Source organism: Hypanus sabinus, chromosome 3 (genome assembly GCF_030144855.1).
Source record: "Hypanus sabinus isolate sHypSab1 chromosome 3, sHypSab1.hap1, whole genome shotgun sequence".
NCBI classification, from domain to species: domain Eukaryota; kingdom Metazoa; phylum Chordata; class Chondrichthyes; order Myliobatiformes; family Dasyatidae; genus Hypanus; species Hypanus sabinus.
The window spans coordinates 10,794,479-10,817,242 of NC_082708.1; the positions used below are offsets into that span (position 1 = coordinate 10,794,479).

At 43.8% G+C, this 22,764-nt stretch overlaps 1 protein-coding gene across 4 annotated transcripts in view; it reads right to left on the bottom strand.

The window, feature by feature from the left end:
• gdpd4a (glycerophosphodiester phosphodiesterase domain containing 4a) overlaps positions 1–22,764 on the bottom strand; it is a 143,683-nt gene that overhangs the window by 28,482 nt on the left and 92,437 nt on the right. For all 4 annotated transcript variants that reach the window (XM_059963730.1, XM_059963731.1, XM_059963733.1 and 1 more), the window contains one exon: positions 6,495–6,640. In XM_059963730.1, the coding sequence (XP_059819713.1) occupies positions 6,495–6,640 (146 nt within the window). The remainder of the gene's footprint in view (positions 1–6,494; positions 6,641–22,764) is intronic.

Below are 22,764 nucleotides of genomic sequence, written 5' to 3' on the forward strand. Positions count from 1 at the left end.
AGAAGAGAAGTGGCTCTGTTGGTAAAACATGAAATTAAATCATCAGAAAGAGGTAAAATAGGATCGGAAGTTGCAGAATCCATGTGGGTGAAGTAAAGAAACTACAAGTGTAAGAAAACCTTATTTACATGTCTCCAAAATGTTGACAGGATGTGGTCTACAAATTACAACGGGAGATAGAAAAGGCATGTCAAAAAGGCAATGTTTGTTAGTTACGGGGGATTTCTGTATGCAGATAGACTGGAAAAATCAAGTTGATACTGGATCAGCTGTGGAATCCCTCCAAGATGGTTTTTTGGAGCAGCTTGTAGTTGACCCCGCTACGGGATCAGCAATTCTGGATTGGGTGTTGTGTAATAAACCGGATATGACTGGGGAGCTTAATGTAATGGAACCCTTGGGTAACGATGATAATAATATGATTGGTTTCATTCTGCAATTTGAGAGGGAGAAGCTAAAGTTAGATGTATCAGAATTACAGTGGAGTAAAGGGAATTACAGAGGCATGAGAGAGGAGCTAGCCAAAGCTGAATGGAAGGGGACAGGAGTAGGGACGATAGCAGCGCAGCAAGGGCTGGAGTTTCAGGAGCAATTCAGAAGGTGCAGGATAGATCGCAAAGAAGAAGTATTCCAGAGGCAGGATAATGCAATCACGGCTAAAAAGGGAAGTCAAAGCCAACATAAAACCAAAAGAGAGGGCATAATAACAGACCAAAAATCAGTGGGATGTCAGAGGACTGGGAAATTTGAAAAGCCCATCGGAAGGCAACTAAGAAAAGTCATATGGTGGGGGGGGAGATTAAATATAAAGGTAAGCCAGCCAATAATATCAAAAGTTATACTAAAAGATTTTTTTGGATACATAAAAAGCAAAAGAGAGGCAAGAGTACCGTAAATTCCGGACTATAAGCCGCTACTTTTTTCCCACGCTTTGAACACTGCGGCCTATACTACAGTGCGGCTAATGCATGTTTTTTTTCATGCCGCCAAAAACATTTTGCCTCGTAACAGTAGACCAATAAAATTGATGAGTAGTTCACAGAGGTCCAATGAAATTGTACGATAAATCAAGTGCACTTTCACAATTAAATTATTGTAAATCAGTCATTTGTACTCACCCTCATCAACATGGAAAACACTTGAAGAAAAGCATATGATGCAGCTTTTAAGTTAAAGGCGATCAATCTGGCGGTTGAAGAAGGAAATCGAGCTGCTGCACATAATCTTGGCATAAATGAATCGATGGTGAGACAGTGGAGATGCCAGCGTGAAGAACTGAGTCAATGCAAAAAGACGACAAAAGCTTTCAGAGGTAATCATAGCAGATGGCCCGAACTTGAAAACTTTCTTGAAGACTGGGTTAACACATAAAGAGCAGGCGGCCGCGGTGTTTCCACCGTGCAGATCAGACTGAAGGCTAAAGCAATCGCCACCAAAATGAAAATCGAAGATTTTAGAGGTGGGCCATCGTGGTGTTTTAGATTTATGAGACGAAAAGGCCTGTCCGTCAGGGTACACACGACTCTGTGTCAGCAGCTCCCTCCCGACCACCCACAAGGAAAAACTTGCTAACTTCCGCACATTCACTCAAACAAAGATAGCAGAGAATTCCATCGGGCCAGATGATATCATAAATATGGATGAAGTACCTTTGACATTTGACCTGCCTCTCACTCGAACTGTTAATAAAAAAGGTGACTCGTCCATCACACTGAAAACAAGTGGCCATGAGAGAACGCATTTTACTTGTGTTCTGAGCTGCAGAGCATCCGCACTAAAGCTTCCACCGATGGTGATTTTTAAGCGGCTGACAATGAAAGTTCAGTGAAGGCTGCCATCAAGAGTACAAACTCAATTCCAGCTGTGATTCCTGGGGGCACCACGAAGTATTTGCAGCCACTGGACATCAGCGTGAACCGGGCATTTAAAGTGGCGCTGCGCGTTGAGTGGGAGGCTTGGATGATGAGCGGCGAGAAATCCTTTACCAAAACAGGACACATGCGAAGAGCATCTTTAACTCAAGTCTGCCAGTGGATCCTAAATGCGTGGAGCAGTGTCACAACTTCCACCATCACCAGCGGGTTTTGAAAGGCTGGACTGCTGCGCGATGAAGAGGACCGTGTGCGCTCAAGTGAGAGCGACAACGAAGAGACTGAAGTGAGTGACGAGATCCTGAGGTTGTTCAATTCGGACACTGAAGGACTTTGATGGTTTTAGTGCGCAGGAGGAAGATGAAGAAGGTGATCAATAACTTTTCCTGGTAGGCTGCAGTATATATATTTTTTTTACCAGTCGTTAGGAGATATTGTAATGTTGTTCGTGCACTGTTCAGTAAAAAAGTATACGCAACGTAATTTGTGTGTTACCGATACGTATGTATATTTAAAAGTAGCTGTGTTACAGGCACTGTTCAAAAAAAAGCATTTGCAATATGTATTTGTTTATGATACCATAGGGATTTAATTAAAAGTTAAAAAATCCTCACGTGTAATATCTTTCTGTGTAAATATCTCATATTACAACGTGGGACACCTGCGGCTTAAAATCCGGTGCGGCCTGTACAAGTACAAAATTGATTTTCTTTCTAAAATTAGAGCGTGCGGCTTTTAATCAGGTGCGCTCTGTAGTCCGGAATCTACGGTAGATATTGGACTGCTGGAAAATTACACTGGAGAGATAGTATTGGGAGACAAGGAAATGGCGGAGCACTGAATAAGTAGTTTGCATCACAGATAAAACATAGAAAACATAGATACCTACAGCACAATACAGGCCCTTCGGCCCACAATGCTGTGCCGAACATGCACTTACTTTAGAAATTACCTAGGGTTACCCATAGCCCTCACTGTGGAAGATACCAGTAGTATTTTGGAAGTTCCAGGGCATCAGGGGCAGAAGTTAGTCTAGTTGCTATTACTAGGGAGATGGTGCTTGGGAAACTGAAAGATCTGAAGGTAGCTAAGTCATCTGGACCAGATGGACTACACCCCAGGGTTCTGAAGGAAGTAGCTGAAGAGATTGTGGAGGCATTAGCAACGATCTTTCAAGAGTCTGGCATGATTCTGGAGGAGTGGAAATTTGTAAATATCACTCCAAGACGGAAGGGAGGCAAAAGAAAGGAAGGTATTGGCCAGTTAGCCTGACCTCAGTGGTTGGGAAGATGTTGGAGTCAATTGTTGAGGATGTGGCTTTGGGATAATTGGAGACGTGATAAAATAGGCTGTAGTCAGGATGGTTTCCTTAAAATCTTGGCTGACAAATCTGTTTGAATTTTTTGAAGAAATAACATGTAGAATAGACAAAAGAGGATGTTGTGTTCTTGGATTTTCTGAAAGCCTTGAATAATGTGCTGCACATGAGGCTGCTAAACAAGACAAGAGCCCAGGGTATTATAGGAAAGATACTAGTATGGACAGAGCAGTGGCTGATTGGCAGGAGGCAAAAATTAGGGATGGTGATTAGTGGTCTTCCACAGGGGTCTGTGTTGCGACCACTTCTTTTTATGTTGTATATCAACAATTTGGATGATGAAATTGATGGCTTTGTGACCAAGTTTGTGGACGATACAAAGACAGTTGGAGGTGTAAGTACTGCTGAGGAAGCAGAGAGGTGCAGAAGGACTTAGACAGATTAGGAGAATGGGCAAAGAGATGGCAGATGGAGTACAGTGTCAGGAAATGTATGGTCATGCACTTTGGTAGAAGAAATAAAAGCATTGCTCATTTCTAAATAGGAAGAAAATTCAAAAACACAAGGTACAAAGGACTTGGGAAATCTTGTGCAGGATTCCCTAAAGGTTAATTTGCAGGTACGGGCAGTGGTGAGGAAGGCAAATGCAATGTTAGCATTCATTTTGAGAGGATTAGAATATAATAGCAAGGATGTAATGCTGAGGCTTTATAAAGTACTGATGAGGTCTCACTTGGAGTATTGTGTGCAGTTTTGGGGCCCTTATTTATGAATGGATGTGCTGACGTTGGGGAAGATTCAGAAGAGGTTCACAAGAATGATTATGGGAATGAAACAGTTATCAAATGAGCAGTGATTGAAGGCCCTGGGCCTGTACTCACTGGAGTTTAGAAGAATGTTGGGGGAATCTCATTGAAATCTATTGAATATTGAAAGGCCTTAATAGAGTGGAGAGGATGTTCCCTATAGCCAGGGCCGGGGGGTACAGCCTCATAATAGAAGAACATCCATTTAGCACAGAGATGAGGAGGAATTTCTTTAGACAAAGGGTTTGTGAATCTGTGGAATTTATTGAAACAGATGGCTGTATATCTAAAGTGCAGGTTGATAGGTTCTAGATTAGTCAGGGTGTCAAAGGTTACAGGAAGAAGGCAGGAGAATGGGGTTGAGAGAGATAATGAATCAGCCATGATGGAATGGCAGAGCTGACTTGATGAGCTGTGTCCTAATTCTGCTACTGTATCTTATAGTCCTTTGGTCCTCAGCTTAACCTCAGTCACAAAGTGAATCACAGCATTTCATCAGTTCTGCAGTTGGAGCAAAAACATGACTTATTTTTATTATTTTATATTTCTTCAATTATTAAGGCCACTCAGCCCATTAAGTGACTGACTTTGACACCTACTCTTCCCGTATTCTCATTAGATTCTGATTCAGATTTATCACCTGTACACGGAAGCACACAGAGAAACGTGTCGTTTGCATTAACAACCAACACAACCCAGGGACGTGCTGAGGCAGTCCGCAAATGTCACCCCACACTCCAGCACCAACACAGCATGTTCAGTGTTCAGCAGAACAACACTAAAAACAACAAAAAAGAAGGACAACAGCAACAAACCTAGTCTCTTACCCCCCTCCCTGCACACAGTCCTCTACCCCAGAACAGTCCATTTGAAGGCTTTGGGTCTGTACCGACTGAAGTTGAGAAATATGAGGGGCATCTCATTGAAAGCTATCAAAGAGCCAGACAAAGTTGATGTGGAGAGAATGTTGGGAGGATCTAACTCCAAAGGACACTGCCTCAGAAGAGAAGGATGTTCCTGAAGAACAGAGATGAGGAGGAATTTCTTTAGCCAGAAGGTGGTGAATGTGGAACTCATTGCCACAGATGAGCTGTGCAGGCCAAGTCATTGGGTTCACTTATAGCAGAGACTGATAGGTTCTTGATAAGTAGCGGTTTCAAAGATTACGGGGAGAAGGCGGGAGAGTGGGGTTGAGAGGGATAATAAATCAGTCCCTTTAAACAGGCTCGATGCACAAAGTGGCTTAATTCTGCTCCTATGTTTTATGAGTGTGGCAGGGTGAAGGTGCGTCTCCACCAAAGGAGGTGTAAGGCAGTCCTTCCCTCCACTAGCCTGCAGGTCACCCTTGGGCAAGGCGTAGCACCTGCTTAGCCCCCCCGATCAGGGTCATGTGAAGCCATGGGAGCAGGCGGTGGATGGTCGAAAGAGCAGCTGGTGAATATCACAAGTCCTGGTTATGTGACCACTGATGCCAGGCAGACAATCTCTGAAGAGTATTGATAATGGCTGGAGTCACCCATTTTGTAAAGTCACCCAGAAGAAGGCAATTGAAAACCACTTCCGTAGAAAAATTTTCCAAGATCAATGATGGTCATTGAGACCACGATTGCCCATGTCAAAATGTCATGGCATATAACGATGATGATGATGTCTTATGGTCTAATTGTACCTATATATTAGGAGCAATTTATAATGACCAATTAACTTTCCAACACTCTCATCTCTCAATGTGGGAGGAAACTGGAACACCCGAGGGAAATGCGCACGATCAAATACTGAACATGCAAACTCCACAGAGGCAGCATCAGAGGTCGGAATCGAACTCAGATCTCTGGAGCTGAGAGGCAGAAACTCCGCAGCTGTGCCACTGTGACCAGGACTCCGAGGTACCACCTCTAAGGCAAGAGAAAGGAGGAAGCTTTGAGAGGCTTTAAGCACAAGAGATTCTGCTGATGATGGAAATCTTAAGAAGATTTCAGAGAGACCTGAGGGGTGGTGTGTATATGAAACAAGCTGCTTGAGGCAAGTACAGAAGCAATGTTGATGGATTTGGATAGTTAGCTGGATGGGAAAGGTTGAGGGGAATGTGTAGATTTGACTAGCTTAGTTGGACATCCTGGTCCGCATCGACTAGATGGGTCAAAGGGCCTGTTTCCAAGCTGTATTGCTCTATGTCTCTAGCTGTGTCAGGCAAGCTCAATTCCAATGTCTAAGAGAAGTCTGGATAGGTACATGGATGGTAGGGATATGGAAGGCTATGGTCCCGGTGCAGGTTCATAGGAATAGGCAGTTTAAATAATGCGGCATGGATTAGATGGGTGAAGGGTCTTATCTGTGTTGTACTTTTTTATGACTCTCTGATTCTAAATGCTGGAGGAACTCAGGCAGCATCACTGGAGGGGAATAAACATTGGACATTTTGGGCCAAGACCATTCAACAGGATACCCTGACAGGACATAAACAGGTTGAGGAACATTCAGGAGATCTCCAGTACATACCATTGGTGCTCCTCTGTGTCCAATTAAAGCTGGCTTCGGACCCAAGGTCCCCTTCTCCTTGATGCAGGGGGAGTACATACCAAGGGGCACCAAGTACAGGAACAGGAGGACAGCCAAGTACAGACCCAAGGTGACTCCTCTGGCAACTGAATCACAAAATGAAGAGTCAAAATAAACTTATTATCAAGTACGTACTGTGTACGTCAGCATATGGAATAATGGTAACACACAAACCCAGCTCATCTATTAGAACTCTCATCTCGAGATGCAAAGATCCCACTGTCCACATGGAGAGAACAGACATTATGTACCTAATCCAATGTGGAGACTGCCCCAAACACTATGTAGGACAGAGGTGCAGACGTGCAGAAAGCTATCCACAAGTCTACATGAACATCAGCTAAGCGAAATGTCACAATACATGTCCGGCAACAATGAATATAGAATTGAGTCGAGGTTTATAAATAAATTAACATTTATTAAACTCTACTCAACAAAAATGAAAGGTAAACAAACAACTAACTTAACCAGAAGTTAACTGCTATACAGCAGTTTTGGAACAGTTCTTAAAGTGGTAAATGCGAACACAGTCTTAAAGTGGTAAATGTGAAAGACCAAGTGATTTATACAGTCAATTAGGAGAGACTTTTCCTGAAGTAACGAATTCCTCAATGATGTGACGTTACTGCTGATCCCGGCCGAAATATGCCTTGTCCGAAGAATTCGTGCAGAAGGAAACAAAAACCGCTTAAAGGAACTGACCTTTCCTTGGCGAATGAACACTGCACAACTCTTTCTACTCTTACAGGTAGGGGTTATCTCAGATGCAGGTCACTATTTCCTGAATGAAGATTCAATAAGGTCAATCCTGTAGTAAACTGCCGATGACACCAACTTTACTCGATCCTTCGGGTTCCCGTACTTTGGTAAAATCTTCACTCTCCAGTACACAGACTTTAAAATTAAATCAAAGATACATCAAACAAAAACTGGCAGCGATTGGCCAAAGCAATGCCGTACCTTACAGTAGAAAGTAAAATTTCACTTTAAAACGAAACTGCGTCATGAGACAAATACGCAGCATAACTGACGAATTAAACGACGACTCAACTCAAAAACTCCTGCGTCACAGCAGGGCTTTCCTGTTTTATACCTGTTGAGAACATGTCATCACATGACCTCACTCTGGTGGGAAATTACATCACCCTGCCATCACAAGACCATTACATCATGCTCACCAGATACTCAATTACATCATGGTCATATGACAGTCACAAGATATCCACGGGGTATGTAACAGTAAGAAGATATAATCCTCTGACACACATCTCAGTGCATGAAGGCCAAGAAGGACACGTTCGCCTGGGAAACTACAAGAACCCTGGCAGAAGCACAAAACAAGAAATCAGCTGAATTCTTAGAAGCTTAGTTCTCAACGGAAGACTCTACTAACAAGCAAATAGAACTGGATGCAATTTATGAATCTACGCGTCTGCCAGATTGTGGCCGAGGGTCGAGCCATGGTCACATGAGGAACCAGCGCTCACCACAACCGACAGCCAGGGATAGGGGCCAGCGGAGATCACTCAGCGATCCGGTTGGCCAGGACCTACTGGAGGCTAGTGGCCAGCGCTCAGCACTACAGCCAACCAATCAGAACAGGGAGTCGGAGCAATATAAATGTGAGCACTCAGCAGAAACAACACTCAATCGCGCACTGATGATGTCACCTCAACTGGTGTTGAAACATTTGTGATCTAACCTCCAGGCTTGGCGAAATGCCCTATGAACAAGAAGCCAACCTGAGCTACCATTCTTCTCTTTCATTTCAATACAATAAATATAAATGCCTAAGATAGCTTATTCACATAGACTGGTTGTATGTCCATAAAGCGATGCTGGGCACAGGAGTGCCTGTACATAAGCTGACTCTGACAGGAAATGATAAAGTAGTGGTGGTCCGGAGCTTGATGGAGTGGGTTAATGGGTGGAGGATGGATACAGTACCTTGAGATTCATTTTCTTGTAGGCATTTACTGGAAAATAAAGAAATACAATAGAATTTACACACAAACAAAGACGCATTGTAGAAGTAAGAAACAGATAATACTGAACTGTAGAGTCCTTGAAAGTGAGTCTGTAATTTGTGGAATCAGTTCAGAGCTGTGGTGAGTAAAGTTATCCCCCACCCTGGTCCAGGATCCTGATGGTTGAAGATAAAAACTGTTACTGAACCTGGTGGTGTGGGACCCAAGGCTCTTGCACCTCCTTCCTGATGGCAGCAGCGGGAAGAGAGCACAGTCTGGATCGTGGGGATCCTTGATGACAGATCCCACTTTCTTGTGGCAGCACTCCCTGCAAATGCGCTCAATGGTGGCGAAAGCTTTGCCTGAGATGGACTGGGCCGTCTCCACCACAAGAGGTTCTACAGATTCTGGAAACCCGGTCACACAGATATCCAGCATGGAACTGCTGGAGAAACTCAGCTATTATAGCTCGGGGCACCAGAGTTCCTTTGTAAGGAAGTTTGCACGTTCTTTTTGTGTCCGTGTGGCTTTCAGTTTCCCCCCACAGTCCAAAGACGTACCAGATAGTAGGTTAGTTGGTCCTTGTAAACTGTCCTGTGTTTGGGCTAGGATTAAACAGGTGGGTTAATGGGAAATATGGCTTATTGCGCCAGAAAAGCCTGGTGCAGACTGTATTAATAAATCAATAAATAAAGTTCCCAATGGTATTGTGGACCAAATTCCCTTTGCCCAGTGAGGCTTTCGATCCTAACCTGTGTTAACTGAACTCCAAACACAAAGCATACTTACTTGTAAATGCCAGTGTAGACAAAACAGTTTTTGTTCCATTATTTACCTCACATTAAATCCAGTCACTAAATGAGATCCCCCTGCATTTCAAACAATGAATTAATTCTGTTTCGTCTGCAGATACTAGAAAATACTCCAAACTGATTTACACACAGTCCTATACACTCCGGTAAATCTCCCTGTGTGCCGCCTTTGTTTATTAACAAGAGCCGCTCACAAAGGGACACAGAGACTTTTAATAATGTCTGCAAATCTGCCATTGAGTGTATCAATTTTGTGAGTTCAAGACCCACTCCAGGAACTTGGACAAGTATCCTGGAGATGCAGCATGCCTGTTGCATTACTGATCATCAAACAGTACAGATTGCACAGGCCCTGCAGCCCACAAAGTTGTGCCGACCTTTTAATATAGTCTAAAATCAATCTGACCCTTCCCTCCCACATTTTTCTGTATTAAAATGTGCCTATCTCATAGTCTCTTAAATCTTGCTGGGGTGTGGGAGGACATGGGAGCATCTGAAACAAACCCATGCGGTCACAGGCTCCCTCCCCACCACACAGCACATCTACCAAAGGGTGCTGCCACCATCAAGGCCACGCTCTCTTCTCACTGATGCCATCAGGGAGGAGGTACAGGAACCCGAGGTTCAACACTACCAGCTTCAGCAATCGTTATAAACCCTCAACCGTCAGGCTCCTGAACCAGCGTGGATAACTTCATGCAGCCCAACTCTGAACTGATTCCACAGCCTATGGACTCACTTTCTAGGACTCTGCAACTAGTGTTTTCAGTATTACTTATTTGTTTTTATGTTTACATAGATTGTCTTCTTTGTGTCTAGCTTTTCATCGATTCTATTATATTTTTGTTCTACTCTGAATGTCTGCAAGAAAGTGAATCTCAGGGTAGTATATGGTGACATAGTTTGACAATAAATTTACTTTGAGCTTTCAACTATTCTTGAGTCCAGTGTTGTGGTTGAGAATGTTGTGGTTGAGAGTGTTGCAAGGCTTCAGATTTACATCAATGCTCTGAATCCCTCAAATGACATGCTTAAACATAAGAAGCAGAGTGAATCATCTCTTCTAATCATTTGTTCATTATGTGCTGTGGGTGATCATGGTCAAAGAGGACGGCAGCAGAAAGGAAATTATAGACCAGTGGTTGGGAAGATGTTAAGAGTCAATTGTTAAGGACGAGGTGATGGAATACTTGGTGACACAGGGCAAGATAGTGCAAAGTCAGCATGGTTTCCTTCAGGGTAAATCCTGTCTGACAAAGCTATTGGAATTCTTTGAGGAGATTACAAGTAGGATAGATAAAGGGGATGCAGTGGATGTTATATATTTGGACTTTCAGAAGGCCCTTGACAAGGTGCCACACGTAAGGCTGCTTACCAAGTTAAGAGCCCATGGTATTACAGGAAAGTTAGTAATGTAGTTAGAGCATTGGCTAATTGGCAGGAAGCAGCAAATGGGAATAAAAGGATCCTTTTCTTGTTGGCTACCAGTGACTTGTGGTGTTCCACAGGGGGTGGTGTTGAAACCATTTCTTTTTATGCTGTATACAGACGATTTAGATGATGGAATAGATGGGTTTGCTGCCAAGTTTGCAGATGATACAAAGATTGGTGGAGGGGCGGGTAGTATTGAGGAAACAGGCAGGATGCAAAAGTGATTGGACAGATTAGGAGAATGGGCAAGAAAGTGGCAAATGAAGTACAATGTTGGAAAATGCATGGTCATGCACTTTGGTAGTAGAAATAAACGTGTGGACTATATTCTAAACAGGGAGAAAATCCAGGAATCTGAGATGTAGAGAGACTTGGGAGCCCTTGGGCAGGACACCTGAAGGTTAACTTGCAGGTTGAGTCGGTGGTGAGGAAGGCAAATGCCATGTAAACATTCATTTCAAAAGGTCTAGAATACAAGAGCAAGGATGTGATGCTGAGGTTTTATAAGGAAATGGTGAGGCCTCACCTTGAGTTTTGGGCCCCTCACCTTAGAAAAGACGTGCTGGTATTGGAGAGGGTCCAGGGGAGGTTCACAAGGATGATTCCAGAAATGAAAGGGTCACTTCATTGGCTTTAGGTCTGTACTCACTGGAATTCAGGAGGATGAGGGGAGATCTCATTGAAACCTTTCGAATGTTGAAAGGCTTAGACAGAGTAGACGTGGAAAGTCAGTTTCCCATGGTAGGAGAATCAAAGACAAGAAAGCACAGCCTCAGGATAGAGGGGCACCCTTTCAAAACTGATGCAGAGAAATTTCTTTAGCCAAAGGGTGGTGAATTTATGGAGCAAACACGAGGAAATCTGCAAATGCTGGAAATTCAAACAACACACACAAAATGCTGGCGGAACACAGCAGGCCAGGCAGCATCTATAGCAGAAGCACTGTCGATGTTTCAGGCTGAGACCCTTTGGCAGGACTAACTGAAAGGAGAGATACTAAGAGATTTGAAAGTAGTGGGGGGGGGGGGAATGCGAAATGATATACACTTCTCACGCTTTGAATTTTTCAATGATTTTAAGTTCCCTGGCCCCCACCGCCTTATTTTCACCATGGATGTCCAGTCCCTATATACCTCCATCCCCCACCCGGATGGTCTCAAAGCTCTTCGCTTCTTTTTGGATTCCATACCTAACCAATTCCCCTCTACCACCACTCTCCTCCATCTAGCAGAATTAGTCCTTACTCTCAATAATTTTTCCTTTGGCTCCTCCCACTTCCTCCAAACCAAGGGTGTAGTCATGGGCACCCGTATGGGTCCCTTTTTGTTGGCTTTGTGGAACAGTCCATGTTCCAACTCTATACGAGTATCCATCCCCCTCTTTTCCTTCGCTACATCGACGACTACATTGGCGCTGCCTCCTGCACGCATGCTAAGCTCGTTGACTTCATTAACTTTGCCTCCAACTTTCACCCTGCCCTCAAATTTACCTGGTCAATTTCTGACACCTCCCTCCCCTTTCTTGATCTTTCTGTCTCCATCTCTGGAGATGGCTTATCTACTGATATCTAATATAAGCCTACAGAGTCTCACAGCTACCTGGACTATTCCTCTTCCCACCCTGTCTCTTGCAAAAATGCTATCCCCTTCTCACAATTCCTCCCTCTCCACCGCATCTGCTCTCAGGATGAGGCTTTTCGTTCCAGGATGAAGGAGATGTCTTCCTTTTTTAAACAAAGGGGCTTCCCTTCTTCCACCATAAACTCTGCTCTCAAATGCATCTCTCCCATTTCCCACACTTCTGTCCTCACCCCATCCGCCCACGACCCCATTCGGGATAGGGTTCCCCTTGTCCTCACCTACCACCCCACCAGCCCCCAGGTCCAACGTATAATTCTCTGTAACTTCTGCCACCTCCAATGGGATCCCATTACCAAGCACATCTTTCCCTCCACCCCCTTTCTGCTTTCCGCAACTTCCTTGCCCACTTGCTCCCCCCCCAACTCTTCCCACTGATCTCCCTCCTGGCACTTATCCTTGTAAATGGAACAAGTGCTACACCTGCCCTTAACGCTTCCTCCCTCACCACCGTTCAGGGCCCCAGACAGTCCTTCCAGGTGAGGCGACACTTCACCCACGAGTCGGCTGGTGTGGTATACTGTGTCCGGTGCTCCCAGTGTGGCCTTTTATATATTGGTGAAACCCAACATAGACTGGGAGACCGTTTTGCTGAACACCTACGCTCGGTCCGCCAGAGAAAGCAGGATCTCCCAGTGGCCACACATTTTAATTCCATGTCCCATTCCCATTCTGATATGTCTATCCATGGCCTCCGCTACTGTCAAGATGAATCCACACTCAGGTTGGAGGAACAACATCTTATATACAGGCTGGGTAGCCTCCAACCTGATGGCATGAACATTGACTTCTCTAACTTACGTTGATACCCCTCCTTCCCTTCTTACCCCATCCCTGACATATTTAGTTGTTTGGTTTTTTTCTCTCTCTCTGCCCATCACTCTGCCTGTTCTCCATCTCCCTCTGGTGCTTCCTCCCTCCTTTCTTTCTCACGAGGCTTCCCGTCCCATGATCCTTTCCCTTCTCCAGCGCTGTATCACTTTCGGCAATCTCCTTTCCAGCTCTTAGCTTCATCCCACCCCCTCCGGTCTTCTCCTATCATTTCGCATTTTCCCCTTCCTCCACTACTTTCCAATCTCTTAGTATCTCTCCTTTCAGTTAGTCCTGACGAAGGGTCTCGGCCTGAAACGTCGACAGCGCTTCTCCTTATAGATGCTGCCTGGCCTGCTGTGTTCCACCAGCATTTTGTGTGCGTTGTGTGAATTTGTGGAATTTGTTGTCACTTGCAGCTGTGGAGGCCTGGGCATTGGGTATATTGAAGGCAGAGATTGATAGGTTCTTGATTGGACTTGGCATCAAAGGTTATGGGGAGAAGGCCAGGAGCTGGGGTTGAAGAGGAGAAAAATAAAAGAATCAGCCATGATCGAATGACGGAGCAGATTCGATGGGCCAGATGACCTAATTCTGCTCCTATGTCTTATGGTCTAGGGTCTAGGGTCTTTCCATGACCATGATTGTTCCTGGCAAATTTTTTCTGCAGAAGTTTATTTGCCATTGCCTTCTTCTTGGCAGTGTCTTTACAAGACGGGTGACCCCAGCCATTTTCAGAGATTGTCTGCCTGGCGCCAGTGGTCGCACAACCGAGACTTGTGATAAGCACCAGCTGCTCATACGACCACCCACAACCTGTTTCCATGGCTTCATGTGATCAGGGGCTAAGCAACTACTACACCTTGCCCAAGGGTGACCTGCAGGCTAGCGAAGGGATGGAGCACCTTACACCTCCTTTAGTAGAGACATATATCCACCTTGCCACCTATCTCTTCAAATAAATAAGAAGAAAGGATAACAAGAATGAACAAACAACCAGTGTGCAAAAGGCAACAAATTCTGAAAATAGAAATAAATAAATAGACCTCCTTTGCTCCAAAGAATAAAGTTCTAACCCATTCAATCTTTCTCTATAACTCAGGTCCTCAAATCCCGTTCACATCCTTGTAAATTTTTTCTGCACTCTTTCAATTTTATTGATACCTTTCCTTTAGGTAGGTGACCAGAACTGCACACAACAGGCCGAGGAGAAACCAAACAAAAAGCTTCAATGGCTTTCTTTTTCTCTGCTAATAAATAAGTAAGCAAGCTTTTGAAGCCAGCACACAAATTGCTGGAGGAACTCAGCAGGTCGGAGAGCACCGATGGAGAGAAATGAACAGTTGACATTTCTGTCTGAGACTCTTCATGTCCATGGGTGCTACCACAGCTGCAGAGTTTTTCCAGCATTTCCCTGCTGTAAATCTGTGTGACTGGAGTTCCAGCATCTGCACAATCTCTAGTGTTTTTGAAGCCTTTGCTTGCACTGTAGAACATCTTGTTTGGTTTCACATCTCCACATGCACAGATACACACAATAACACAGGTAGGCCTTTCGTGTCCAGTTCCGGTCACCTACTCACAGGAAAGATATCAATAAGATTGAAAGAGTACAGAGAAAATTTACAAGGATGTCGCCAGGACTTGAGTACCTGAGTTATAGGGAAAGGTTAAATAGGCTAGGACTTCATTCTCAGAAATGTAGGCGAGTTATTTATTTGCACAATTTGTTGTGCTTTGAACACTGGTTGTTTGTTCAGTTTTATTATTTGTAACCTTTCATTGATTCTATTGTCTTTCTTTGAAAGTCCACAAGAAAATGAACCTCAGCAGTGAATGTGGTGACATATATCAAGTCAAGTCATGTCAAGTCACTTTTATTGTCATTTTGACCATAACTGCTGGTACAGTACATAGTAAAAATGAGACAATGTTTTTCAGGACCATGGTGTTACATGACACAGCACAAAAACTAGACTGAACTACATAAAAAAAACAACACAGAGAAAGCTACACTAGACTACAGACCTACACTGGACTGCGTAAAGTGCACAAAAACAGTGCAGGCATTACAATAAATAATAAACAGGACAATAGGGCAAGGTGTCAGTCCAGGCTTCGGGTATTGAGGAGTCTGATAGCTTGGGGGAAGAAACTGTTACACAGTCTGGCCATGAGAGCCCGAATGCTTCGGAGCCTTTTCCCAGACGGCCAGAGGGAGAAGAGATTGTATGAGGGATGCATGGGGTCCTTTATAATGCTGTTTCCTTTGCGGATGCAGCGTGTAGTGTAAATGTACTTTGATAATATGTATCTACTTTGATAATAAATTTACTTTGAACTTTTTAATAAGGGAATATTTGATACAGGTATACACAATTTTGAGTGATATAGATAGGGTAAATGCAAGCAAGCTGACGTTGGGTGAAAGATGACCTTTTTTTCCCCTAGAGGTCATAAGTTAATGGTGAAATATGAAATATTTAAGGGGAATATCTTCAGAGTGTGATGAATGAGCCGCCAGCTGAAGTGCTAAATGCAGTTCAATTGGAAACTTGAAGAGAAGTTTGCATAGGTGTATGGATGCGAGGCGTACAGAGGACTAAGGTCCACGGGTGTGTTGATGGGATTAGACAGAGTAACAGTTTGTTGTGGACTAAATGGGCTGAAAGACTTGCTTCTGTGTCACATCACTCTAAAACACTAGGCCTACATAATCTTAATAATTTAAAACAATTGGAATAAAATGCGGAAGGCTGCCTGGGAAAAAAAAAGTAACTACACATGAAGCAAGGTCAGAATATCGGATAATTACTCCCAGAGCGGGTGCTCCACAGGGACATCTTTGCAATGCATAAATGCATTAACCTTAAAATTCTACTTGATGTATCCAGTGAGCTGGAAACTAGAAAATGTCAACAGATTCAGCGAGACAATATAGAGCAACACACACACACAATGCTGGAAGAGCTCAGCTGGTCAGGCAGCATCTATGGAGAGGAATAAACAGTCAATGTTTCAGGCTGAAACCCTTTGTCGGGACTGGAGAAGAAAGTGGAAGAAGACAGAATAAGATGGTGGAGCAAGGGAAAGGAGTACATTGATAAGGGAGACCAGATGAAGAGGAAGGTTGGTGGGTGGGAGAGGGGTGAAGTAAGAAGCTGGGAGGTGATAACTGGAAAAGGAAAAGGGCTGAAGGAGGAGGAATCGGATAGCAAAGGAGATTGGACCATGGAAGAAAGGGAAGGAGGATGAGCACTGTGGGGGAGGGGAAAGGCAGGTGTGGGGAAGAGAAGAGGTAAGACGGGAGCTAGGTAGAAAGCTGAAAAACAGGAAATCCAGGGCAGTAATATCTGGATTGCTGCCTCGGCAACATGCTAGTGAGGGTAGGAATAGGAAGATTCGACAGATGAATGTGTGGCTGAGGGAATGGCGCAGGGGGCAGTTTCGGATTTCTGGATCATTGGGATCTCCTTCGGGGAAGGTATGACCTGTAAAAACAGATGAGTTACACCAGAACCTGATGGGGACGAACATCCTTGCAGGCAGGTTTGCTGGAGCTGTTGGGGAGAGTTTAAACTAGTTTGGCAAGGAGATCAGAAACTGAGTGATAGGGCTGATATAAAACCAGAGGTGATGCAGTGAGACTGTCAGGAAGCACAGACAGATGTTAGGGCAAAATTGCAGTCAGTGGGATAAGTTGCAGTGTAATGGGGATTAAAATCAAAAAAGGCTGTTGAACACAGGACTGAAGGTGTTATATTTCAATGCATGCAGTACATGAATAAGGTAGATGTTCTTATAGCACAGTTAGAGATTGACAGGTATGATGTTGTGGGTGTCACAGAGTAGTGACTAAAAGAAGATTATGGTTGGGAGCTTAACATCCAAGGATACACATTGTATCAAAAGGACAGACAGGGAGACAGAGGAAATGGCATGGCTCTATCAGTAAATATTGAAATAAAATCCTTAAAAGAGGTAACATGGGATCAGAAGATCTAGAAATGTTGTGGGTAGAGTTAAGGAACTGCAAGGGTAAAACATTGTCTCGTTTTTACTATGTACTGTACCAGCAGTTATGGTCAAAATGACAATAAAAAGTGACTTGACTTGACTTGAAAAGGACCCTGATGGGAATTTTATATATAAGCCACCAAACAGAGGCCAGAATGTTGGCTACAAATTACATAGGGAGATAGAAAATGCATGCCAAAAGATCAACATTATAATAGTCATGGGGGATTTCAATATGCAAGTAGTTTGGAAGGTGCTGTTTTTCGATCCCAAGAGAGAGAATTTATAGAATACCTATGAGATAGCTTGTGGTTGATCTCACTAGGGGATCAGCTATTCTGGATTGAGTATTATGTAATAAACTGGATTTGATTAGGGAGCTTAAGGTAAAGGAACCCTTAGGAGTCAGCGATCATAATATGATAGAATTCACCCTGCAATTTGGCAGGGAGAAATTAGGGTCATGTGTATCAGTATTACAGTGCTGTAAAGGGAATTACAGAAGCTGGCCAACATTGATTGGAAGGGGACGCTAGCAGGGATGACAGGACAGCCGCAATGGCTGGAGTCTCTGAGAGCAATTCAGAAGGTGCAGGATAGATACATCCCAAAGAAGAAGTAGTTTTCTAAATGTAGGATGAAACAACCATGGTTGACATGGGAAGTCAAAGACAATGTAAAAGTAAAAGAGAGGGCATAAGAGCAAAAATTAGTGGGAAGTTAGAGAATTGGGATGCTTGTAAAAACTAACAGAAGGCAACTAAAAAACCCATAAGGAGGGAAAAGATTAAATATGAATGTGATAATATCAAAGAGGATACCAAAGGTTTTTCAGATATAGAAATTATAGAACTATAGAAAGGGTGCAGAGGAGATTTACAAGGATGGTGTCTGGTTTGGGGAGCATGCCTTATGAGAATAGGTTGAGTGAACTTGGCTTTTCCTCCCTGGAGTGATGGAGGTGACCTGATAGAGGTGTATAAGATGATGAGAAGCATTGATCGTGTGGATAGTCAGAGGTTTTTTCTCCCTCAGAGCTGAAATGGCTAACACGAGAGGACACAGTTTTAAGGTGCTTGGAAGTAGGTGCAGAGGAGATGTCACAGGTACGTTTTTTTTGATGCAGAGTGGTGAGTGTATGGAATGGGCGACAGTGGTGGAGGCAGATATGATAGGGTCTCTTAAGAGACAGTTTCAACCTCTCACTGCTGTGGGCAGAGGTTTCCACTTACTTCAAAAAGGCAACAATTATACCAGTGCCTAAGAAGCATAATGTGAGCTGCCTTAATGACTGTCACCCGGTAGCACTTACACCTACAACGATGAAATGCTTTGAGAGGTTGATTATGACTAGACTGAACTCCTGCCTCAACAAGGACCTGGACCCATTGTAATTTGCCCGTCACCACATTAGTTCAATGGCAGACACAATCTCAATGGCTCTCCACACAGCTTTAGACCACCTGGACAACACAAACACCTATGTCAGGATGCTGTTCACTGACTACAGCTCAGCATTTAATACCATCATTCTCACAATCCTGAGATTGCAACTCCCTCTCCCTCTCCCTCTCCCTCTGCAACTGGATCCTTGACTTCCTAACCAGAAGACCACAAACTGTGCGGATTTCTGATAACATATCCTCCTCAGTATCAATCAACACTGGCGCAGCTCAGGGGTTCGTGCTTAGCCCACTGCTCTACTCTCTGTAAACACATGACTGTGTGGCTAGGCATAGCTCAAATACCATCTGTAAGTTTGCTGACGATACAACCATTGTTTGTAAAATCTCAGGATGTGACGAGAGGGCATACAGGAGTGAGATATGCCAACTAGTGGAATGGTGCCAGAGCAACAACCTGGCACTCAGTAAGACGAAAGAGCTGATTGTAGACTTCAGGAAGGGTAAGACGAAGGAACACATACCAATCCTCATAGAGGGATCAGAAGTGGAGAGAGTGAGCAGCTTCAAGTTCCTGGGTGTCAAGATCTCTGAGGATCTAACCTGGTCCCAACATATCGATGTAGTTGCAAGATGGTGGCTATACTTTATTAGGAGTTTGAGGAGATTTGGCATGTCAACAAATACACTCAAAAACTTCTATACTTGTGGAGAACATTCTGACAGGCTGCATCACTGTCTGGTATGGAGGGGCTACGGCATAGAACTGAAAGAAGCTGCAGAAGGTTGTAAATCTAGTCAGCTCCATCTTGGGTACTACCCTACAAAGTACCCAGGGAGCGCTGTATCAGAAAGGCAGTGTCCATTATTAAGGACCACCAGCACCCAGGACATGCCCTTTTCTCACTGTTACCATCAGGTAGGAGGTACAGAAGCTTGAAGGCACACACTCAGCAATTCAGGAACAGCTCCTTCCCCTCTGCCATCCGATTCCTAAATGGACATTGAATCTTTGGACACTACCTCACTTTTGTTTTTTAACATACACTATTTCTGTTTTTGCATGTTTTTTAGATCTATTCAAAATATCTAATTCATTTACTTGTTTACTTATTATTATTTTTATTGTATTTATTACTTTCTTTTCTCTGCTAGATTATGCATTGCATTGAACTGCTGCTGCTAAGTTAACAAATTTCATGTCACATGCCGGTGATAATAAACCTGATTCTGATTCTGAGACTCCTGGATAGGTACGTAGAGCTTAGAAAAATAGAGGGCTATGGCTAATCCTAGGTAATGTCTAAAGTAAGTACATGTTTGGGACAGCATTGTGGGCCAAAGGGACTGTATTGTGCTGTAGGCTTTCTATATTTCTATGTTTCTAGCTATATAAAGAGCAAAAGTGAGATAGGAGTGGATATAAGACCACTGAAAAGTGTCACTATAGAGGTTACAATGGGGGGCATGGAAATGGAGGACGAATCGAATCAGTATTTTGTGTCAGTCTTCACTGTGGAAGACACCAGCTGTTTGCTTAAAGTTTGAGAGTGTCAGGGGGCAGAAGTGAGTGCAGTTGCTATTACTATCAAGAAGGTGCTTCTTCAGTAGCCAAAAGGCCTGAAGATAGATAGTACACCTGGACCAAATGGACTACACTCCAGAGTTCTGAAGGAGGTAGCTGAAGACATTGTCATAAAACATACAGTACAGAAACAGGCCCTTGGGCCCATATAGTCCATGCCAAACCATTTTAAATGCCTTGTTGAGGCTTTAGTAATGATCTTTCAATTCTGGTCGGTTCTGGAGGACTGGAAAATTGCAAGTGTCACTCAGCTCTTCAAGAAAGGAGGGAGGCAGCAGAAAGGAAAGTATAAGCCAGTTAGCCTGACCTCAGTTATTGGGAAGACGTTGGGAGTTGGTTGTTAAGGATGAAGTTTTGGGGTATTGAAGCTACATGGTTAATAGGCCAAAGTCAGCATGGTTTCCTCAAGGAGAAACCTTGCTTGCCAAATCTGTTGGAACTCATTAAGAAATAACAAGCAAGATAGACAAAGGAGAATCAGTTGATGTGCACTTAGACTTTCAGAATGCCTTTGAGAAGATGCTGAACATGAGGCTGCTTAGCAAGTTAGGAGGCCATGGAACTACAAGACAGATATGGCATGAATAGAGCATTGGCTGATTGGCAGGTAGCAAAGAGTGGGAATAGAGCAGCCTTTTCGGGCTGCCAGTGACTAGTGGTGGTGGTACGACTGCTTCTTTTTACATTGTACAGTATGCCAATGATCTGGATGACAGAATTGATGGCTTTGTGGACAATTCTGTGGATGATACAAAGATAGGTGGGCGTGCAGGTCATCTTGAGGAAGCAGGGAGGCTGAGAGAGATTAGGAAACTGGTCAAAGAGGCAGATGAAATACAGTGTTGGGAAGTTTATGCAGCTTTGGTAGAAGGAATAGAAGCATAGACTATTTTCTAAACAGGGAAAAATTCAAAAATCTGAGGAGTCCTTGTGCAGGATTTCCTAATGGTTAACTTGTAGATTATGACAGTGGTGAGGAAGGCAAATGCAATGTTAGTATTCACTTCAAGAGGACTAGAATATAAAAGCAAGGATGTAATGCTGAGGCTTTATAAGGCACTGGTGCGGACTCACGGAGTTTTGTGAACAGTTCTGGGCCCCTTATCTAAGAAAGATGTACTGACAATGGAGAAGGTTCAAAAGACATTCACAACAATTATTCGTGGAATGAAAGACTTACTATATGAGAAGTATTTGATGTCTCTGGGCTCACTGGATTTTAAAATACAGCAAATCTGATTGAAACTTATTGAATTTTGGAAGGCCTAGGTGGATGGACATGGAGAGGATATTTCCTATAGTGGGGGAGTCTAGGGCACAACCTCAATAGAAGAAGGTCAAGTGGAGTTCGTTGCCACAGGTGACTGTGGAGGCCAGGTCGTTGGGTGTATTTAAGGTGCAGGTTGATAGAATTTTGGTAGGTCAGGGCATGAAAGGTTACAGGGAGAAGGCAGTTGAATAGGTTGAGAGGGAAATGGATCAGCCTTGATAAAGTGGAGGAGCAGACTTGATGGACCGGATAGCCAGATTCTGCTCCTTTGTCTTATTCATATTATCAATGGCATTTGTCGTGAAATTTGTTGTTTTGTGGCAGCACTACAGGGCAAGAAATAAAAATCACTATAAGCTACAAAAATGCATAATTAGTGCAAAAATGGAAGAGCAAGGCAGAGCTCATAGCTTCCGGACTATTCAAAAAGCTAAAGACAGAGGGGAAGAGACTGTTTCTGAATCACTTAGTGGGGTTGAGTGGTTTCTGTACCTCCTTCTCAGTGGTAGTGACAAGAAGAGGCCATGTCCCAAATGGTAATGATCCTGAGAGAGTGGTTCCACCCAACAGAGGCACAGCCTCTTGAAGATACCCTCGATGGTGGGGAAGTTGAGGCCTTGATGGAACTGGCTGAGTTTACAATCCTCTGCAGCCTCTTGCAACCCCGTGCATTGGAGTCTCCATTACGGGCATTGATGCGGACTGTCAGAACGCTCCCCCCCGGCACATCTCTGCTTTCACTACACAAGGTCAACATGGGAAGATGCATAGCTTAGGGATGGACCATTGATAGGATTGGCAGCCAGGAGTCAGAGTACAAGAAGTCTCTTTATCTGTACTCCCTCTTCTGTTATATACCATCCCCCTCTCCCCTCTATTGGTGTCTCTATCCTTGGCATGGATGAGTTGGACTGAATGACCTGTTTCCACACAATGGTCTGAATCATGAACTCTGCTTCTCGCTTAGCAGATGCTGCCTGACCTGCTGAGTATTTGCTGCATTTCCTGACAGAGAATTGAGGTCAGTAAAATTACAGAAGGATTCTCACAGAGTAGAAGCTGAGGGAGTATACCACGCTGGCGTAGAAGTTAGAGTAATGCTTTACAGCGGCACTATCACCAATCAGGATTCAATACCCACCACTGTCTATAAGGAGTTTATAAGTTCTCCCCGGAAACATGCAGATTTCCTCTGAGTGCTCTGGTTTCCTCCCACTTTCCAGAAATGTATGGTTAGGGCTCATGAGTTGTGGGCATTCTATACTGGCGCTAGAAATG